Below are 7,498 nucleotides of genomic sequence, written 5' to 3' on the forward strand. Positions count from 1 at the left end.
ATACATATAAAAATAAATCTAGAAAGACTGACAGATCTTATCTAAGAAAAAAATTTAAATTTGTGCTGTCCAAATAACCTTGAAGATATATGAAGAGAACAAAAAAACACTTGAAATTTATATAACTAAGAGAAAATAGTTACATTAAAATAAATTTCTCAAGTAAAAATAATATTTATATCCCAGTATTTTAAAATCATTTAAAGAACATGAAGGCTGGGGATATAGCTCAGTGACATAAGCGCCTGCTTGGCAAGTGCAAGGTCATGAATTCGATCCCTGGTACCAAAAAAAAAAAAAAAAAAAGAACATGAACTCTAGAAAAGAGTGGTTAAGTGGCTAATATGCAACTGAAAATATATTCAGCCCTAAAACTACTGAAAATATGTTAAACTGTAAAACCCAAGATATGTCATTTTTACCTTTAAGTTTTGTAAAATTTCGAAAGCAAGACAAGTCTGTGTATTGATGAACATAGGGAGAAATGACCCTATTGGCAGGGAAAAAAATCAGCATTTTTTTGGAGGAAATGTGATACTTTGTTAAGTCAAAACTTTTTAATGGAAAAGAATAAGGCAGAGTTGCATGAACTGAAATAGAAAGCTGTCTATGATAAATTAATTAAAATAGCAAAGTATAGAGAAATATATATAGTATCTTCTTGTATTAAAACTCTCTCATGTCTATATATGTGTATATGCCTGCTAATAAAAAAAGAGGAAAAGACTTGTAATGCATAGAAAATGGCCTAGAATGATATTTACCAAACTGTAAGCATGATTAAAATTTGATATTTTTCATTTAAAAAACACAGGCTCTGGGCCTATCCCAGATTGTGAACTCTTGCCATAGTACATACTAGTATTTATGTTTATGAATATGTATGTACATATATGTACCTACTATATTATATATATTACCTTCAATTGCATTAAAATGCCTGTTGGTATATTTGCCAATAACTGTTTATCACGGAGAAGTGAAATTCTAATGTCTACCATTTCCTTTATAGTTACATGTCTCATTTAAATATAAATTTTAATATAAATTTACATTATGCAAATATGAAGAAAATAAAACTTTTTTGAGAAAGAAGAAAACAAATAATAGTAAAAAGTAAATTATTAGATGACTTTGCCTATTCTAAAGTTCCTTGACCCAACGAGTAGCCTTACATAAGAAATATAAAGAGAAATATGTAAAAATACGTAAGAAACATGAAATATGAAAAAACACCACCTTTACCTTGAGAAATAGATTAATTGATGAGTTAAAGAGAAAAGACACCTTCTATTGAAAAGTTATAAAAGTTAAGAGGATTATTTATCCCTTAACTAGATAATATTTATGCTTGTGCTATTATGGAATATGTATTTTGGATTTCATCTCTGGTTCTCAGTTTATAACTCCCTCCCTAAGGAGGATCATGGAAATTCTAATCTTCCCTTGCTTTAGTTGACCATAAAGAAATTCTCTTCCTTAACTGCCTGATAATAAGTCATAAGACCCTCCTCAATCCAGAGAATTCCTGCCCCATTCCCTGGAGAAAAGGATGCATAGAGAACCAGGAAGGACATGAATAGGCAGGTCTTGTTGGGGCTCCCACTTCAAACATTAGAAAGCAAGCTGTGCAGTGAAGTCTCCATAAAAACCCAAGAGGACAGGGTTTGAAAGCCTCTGTGTAGGTTCCTGAAGGCAGGTGTGGCTCGGAGAAGGCAGGGAAGCTCCATGTCCCTCTCCTATATCTTACCCTATACAACTCTTCAATATCCTTCATAACAAACCAGCAAATGTAAGTAAGTGTTTCCCTGAGTTCTGTGAGCTGCTCAAGCAAACTAATAGAATCAAAGGAGCTGTAATGAAGCAGGATATACAATCCGTAAGGGAGTTGTGCACAGCGTGGTTCCCAGACCTGTGGCCTCCGCGTCATCACTTGGAAATTTTCAAGACATGCAGAATTTCAGGTTCCGCTCCAGACATCTTTAGTCAGAAGCTCAGGATGGCCCCAGCAATCATGTTAATAACCAGCCATCCACATGGTTCCAATGCTCACTCAAGTGTGAGAGGCGCTGCTCTAAGAAAACCAGAGGCACATCTGCTGCACAGGCACGGAGCCGCTTCCAGCTCATTTCAACTCTGCAGAACTCGCCTTAGAAGTTCCTCTAATTTTTTTTCGTTCAAGAAAAAATTGCTGGCCTGGGATATAGCTCAGTGGCACAAGCATCTGCCTAGCAAACGCAAGGTCCTGAATCCAATTCGCAGTATGAAAAAAGAAAGAAAGAAAGAAATTGCTCATCAAATTTATTTTTTTATTTTAAACAATAAAAGAAGGAAAACATATTAACAGACAGACATCCATTTACAAACTAGCATAAGAACAATACAAACAAAACATCAAATTTAAATTTGCCTTTGATGACAGACATGGAGCTTACCAAAGACAGCAAACAGTTTTTTAAAATCACTTACGCTGCTTGAAGACTTCAAGGGCCCTCTTCAGGGTGCTAAAAAACAAGCACACACATCATTTCAATTCTGAAGATGGCCTTTACAGTCTATTATAATGCCTCTGCATGCTTCTCTGTGCCACATCTTAACTTAGAGCCTACAGACTCATCTTTTCTAGTGAGCTTAAGAAGACAGCCAAAGATGAAGACTTCTTAAGTCCAATTTCCTTAAGCCCAGGCAGAAGCAATTCTTCACTGTTTGCCTCAGTAGGGCAAGGTGCCAAAACTGTGCTTCATTTTCCCAATGATAACAGACGAACCTCTCATAAAACCAGTTGTTGTTATAAGTACGGCAATTAGAATCACAAAAACCAGGCAATAAAGGAAGGATTCAAACCCTGGTCCCGAATGCCTCCTTTTTATTCATTCGATCATCATGTATTTATTGATCATGGGTCAAGCATTGTGTCAGATGTTGGTGATTCAATGGTGCAAGACAAGCAGCATTCCAGACCTTAGCGTCTAACAGATGAGACAGACATTAAACAAGTTGAATTAGGTTTTCTATTGCTGCATAACAAACCGAGCAGCATGAAATGATACATATTTATTATCTCACAGTGTATGTGGATTAGCAGTCTAGCCATGGTTTCACTGGATTCTGTGCTTAGAGTCTCACAGACTGCAATCAAGGCTGGCCAGACCGCATTCTCATTTGCAGGCTTGGCAGGGGAAAAATCTACTTGAAAGTTTGCTAGAAGCCTATACAGTTAATATTTTATTCTTACCCTAAACAAAGGAATCCCCAAGAATGTTTTAATTCAAAACATCCTTCCTACCAAACCATTATCCATATATTTTTGCTATGTTTAGTTACTACTATCCAATTTTTTGTGTTTTTTTTGAGAGTCTCTCCACGTAGTCCAGGATGGCCTTGAACTCACAGGGACCCTCCTGCCTCAGCATTCCAAGTGCTGGGATTACAGGTGTGCACCACCATGCCTGGCATTATCCAATATTTTTATTCTAAATTGTTTTTAAAATCCCCAGAATTGACATGAATACCATTTCTTTATAAACTTTAGACTTATTCATGTCTGCGACATCATTTGCTCACTACTCCTTTCTGAACCTCAGACCCTTTTCTCCTAGGCTCTTTTGCTTCTTCCTGAGGATATCATTTAAAAGTACCTTTACTGAAGATCTGTCTTAAATTTTTGGTTGTCTAAACAATTTTCATTTCAAAAATTTTATTTGTTTAAGAACATATTTATTTTTTAGCCTTTATTGAAAAAATAATTTCTCTGGGTATACAATTCCAGGTTGATAATTATCTTCTCTTAGTACCTTAAAGATATAAATACAGAGTGTCTGGTTTCTCTGTTGGTGTTGAAAAATCAGCTGTCACTCTAATAAATATATGCTCATTAATTTTTTTTTGAAACAAGATTTCACTATGCAGTTCAGGCTGATCTTGAACTCATTTTGTAGCCCAGGCTGGCCTCAAACTCACAGCGATCCTCCTGCCCCAACCTTCCAAGTGCTGGGACTACAGGCATGCGCCATCCTGCCTGGCTAAATGTTCATTAATGCATAATCATTCTCTCTGTGCACCATTAGACTTTTTCATTATTTTGAATCTTACTTAGTTTGACTATCCTTATGTAGTTATGAATTTATCATTCTTTTTTTTTTAAGAATAAAAGAAGGATAACATAATAATGGGGGGACTTAGCAAATTACAGACAAAATGGTAGGAAATTATCAATGGTTATCGTTTTACATATTATTATCTACAAAATAGTTTCTCAGGAAAACAAATAGACAAATAATAGTGAGTTAGAGACAAAAAAGGTAGGAGATTATCAAGAGTTGTGCTATACTTTGGTATCTTCAAAGTGGCTTCTAAAGAAAATAAATAGAGCTATACATGAGTGACCTATTGAAAAATCATTAACTATTCTCAATGGTTGTTGTAGGAAACACATAATAATAAACATACATTATGAAATAGGATAGGAACATTACAAACTTAACACAGTTATGGATAGAGTAGTAGGAAAATATCAATGGCTGCTGTAATACGAATTTATCATTCTTGAAATTTGTTTTCCTTTTTTAATCTGAGGAATTATGGTTCCCATCACTTCTAGAAAATTCTCAACTTTTGTTGCTTCAAAGATTTCTTCTCCTTCTATTATATCTTCTGGATCTCTGATTAAATGTGCATGATACATTACTCTATTCTCTATATCTCTTAATTTTTTTCCTTTTTTTGTTATTCTTTAACTTTTTAAAATAATTTTTAAATTTTATTAGTACTATTTTTCCTGTGGTGAGTTCTGAGTGATTTCATTTTCTAAACTTTATGTTTTAATCAATAAATGAAGATTCCATAGTTACCATTTCAAAATGTGTATACCCCGTGGAATGACTCAGTAGAGCTAATTAACATACACATTATTTCACCTACAGACCTACTATTTTTTGTAGTGACAACATGTAAAATCTACTGTTAGAAATTTATAATACAATTCTTTCTTGTTAACTATAATCACAGTGTTGTACAATTGATGTCTTGACCTTACTTCTCCTAACTGAAATCTTGTATCTTTTGACCAACATCTCCCTAACCATGATCCCAGGGCCCTGGTCATGTTTTCATTTCAAAAATTCTTGGAAACTTCTGAAAGTTATGTCACACATACATTTAGTTCATATTTTTTGTTTTCCTTCCTTGTTGTCTTTTCTTTTCTCCCTGCCATCCTTCCTTCCCACTGTCCTTCCCTCTTTCCTTCCTATTTTTTAGTTCTGGGCATTGAGCTAACAGGAGCTCTACCCGTGAGCTACACCCACATCTTTTTACTTTTTTTTCTTTGAGACAGTATCTCACTAAGTTGCCCTGACAAGTCTTCAACTTGTGATGCTCTTGCCTCAGGCTCCTTCGATGCTGGAATTAGAGATGCATGCCACCCTGCCCGGCTCACTCTTTTATTTTCTTACTTTTTTGTTGTTGTTGTTTTTTTTTTTGGTACCAGGAATCAAACTCAGAACTTTGTGCTTGCCAGGCAGATGCTTCTGCTGCTGAGCTATGTCCCCAGCCCCTATTTTCTTTAAACATATTACATAGGTTTGGTTCTTAGATCTGTTAATTCCAGTCTAAAGTCTATGCACATCCCTTACTGCCTCTTATTGCTTTTGTTGACTCATATTCATTTTCATGTGAGTGTACATTGCATAATGAGCTCAGTGTTTACTGTGGTTCTTTAGAAAGGGTCTTCTTCATTCATGTTTGTTAGGTAAGTAGAGACTTGACCACCTAGGGCCACTTTAAATTTTTAGATTAGGATTCTTCAGACCTCCTTAATGAAATTTGGTGATTTGTCATGCCAACTCTTGTCTGCTCCATTAGGACCTCTGAGGGGACACTACGTGCAGAACACTGAACCAATTATGAAGCCTTTCCAAGTGTAGGTTCCTATATGATACGAAGCCAGTCTGTATATGAGGAAGAGTGTTCCAAAGTAGGTACCACATCCTGGTAATTTCTGCATTCCCAAACTATTCAGTGAATGGCTGAAGAATAATTATGGTGCAGAAATCTCACATTGATGGTAAGTAAAGAATTGTACAAAGACATTTCTCATAATTATATAAAATACATAAATATATAATGGTAATTATATAAAATTCATAAATATATATTATTTTATAATTATTTTATTTAAAATATATTATAAAAACCAAGAAGTCCTTCTATTACATTTCTAGTATAAAATTATACATAACTTCTATGCAAAAAAATCCATATAAAAATTTTCAAGGAAAATGAAATATTAATGATAGGTTGTAGCTTCCTGGTTCATTTAAGTCATCTTTCTGCTTTTCTATATTTTTTCACAATTGGAAGGAAGAAAATTAAAATTCTTTTCACCTAACACACTGCAGCCTACTGGCCAACTTGATGTGCAAAAGTGATGGGTGCTTCAGACAGTCTTAGCCAACCTGGAAACCCAAGAGATAGGCAGCACCTACTTGATCTCCGATTGTCCACATGGCTTCTTCCTAGACAGGCTGAGCAGATCTTTGCCATATTTCTCTTCAATCGATGCCCTAAGGGGAACAGAAGAGAGGGCCATGGATCTTTCTCAGAGCTGACCCTTAATAAACACACCCAGCATGGTCCTTAAAGGCTAAGCTGCCCTTTACAGTAGTAGCTCAGGCATAATGCCATTCTCTACAATGTAAACTCCCTTTAAAATGAGGAAGAATTATAAAAAGAACAGTGGCCTTCACTCATAATGTGGTATTCCCCAGATAAAAGTCCCAAGCATGGACATCACAACAAAACTGAGCTTTTGTTATTGAGATAGGGTCTCACTATGTTGTATGGCTGGGACCACAGGCAGATGCCACTGCACCTGACTTGAGCACTTTTTTCTTAAGCAGAGAAAGAGGTACATCCATCAAATGCTGCACATTGAGGCTTAGCCCTCCCCCCTCGTCCATAAGTGGTTCCTTCATCATTCTGCAGAGTTCCTCATTCACAATCACTCCAAATATCTGCACTAAACCAAAGGAATTTAAGATATAAACTCTGCAGCCGACATGTCTCACAAAACACCTGCTTGTTCGTCAGTGTTGCAGGGTCTGTCTGTAGCACAGAATTCCCCTCTTCCTTTCCCCTCTTTCCTGTGGACTCTCTCAGCATCTTCACTTTTTGTCCCAACTCCAGCCTTTCCAACTCATAGTATTAGGTTAAGATGATTCAAGCTCATCTAACCCACTTCCTTTCTTCAGATTTTTCAAAATTATATGAGTAATAAATTAATATATTTTCATTGCAAAGCACAAACCATACTATCAGTATGGACAGAACCACCGTGTTTGAAATATGAGTTTGCCACAGGGTCCCTGATTTGTTGCCAGTTTCTCATTACCACCAAAGAAGAAAGGAAGAAAAGAAAACCACCAGATTAATATTATTGGACATATATCAATGGGCATTCTGATAATGTCCAAGAGTTCTGAGAAAGCAGATTTACTAGACA

At 35.7% G+C, this 7,498-nt stretch overlaps 1 protein-coding gene across 2 annotated transcripts in view; it reads right to left on the reverse strand.

Moving 5' to 3' along the window:
• The window catches only part of Pstpip2 (proline-serine-threonine phosphatase interacting protein 2), a 99,567-nt gene that overhangs the window by 39,796 nt on the left and 52,273 nt on the right, over positions 1–7,498 (reverse strand). For both annotated transcript variants that reach the window (XM_005372863.2, XM_013510408.1), the window contains exons 3-4: positions 6,483–6,560; positions 2,470–2,504 (exon numbers count right to left, since the gene is read on the reverse strand). In XM_005372863.2, coding sequence (XP_005372920.1) covers positions 2,470–2,504; positions 6,483–6,560 — 113 coding nt within the window. The remainder of the gene's footprint in view (positions 1–2,469; positions 2,505–6,482; positions 6,561–7,498) is intronic.

This window comes from Chinchilla lanigera, unplaced genomic scaffold (assembly GCF_000276665.1).
Source record: "Chinchilla lanigera isolate Chin_1 unplaced genomic scaffold, ChiLan1.0 scaffold00001, whole genome shotgun sequence".
NCBI classification, from domain to species: Eukaryota; Metazoa; Chordata; class Mammalia; order Rodentia; family Chinchillidae; genus Chinchilla; species Chinchilla lanigera.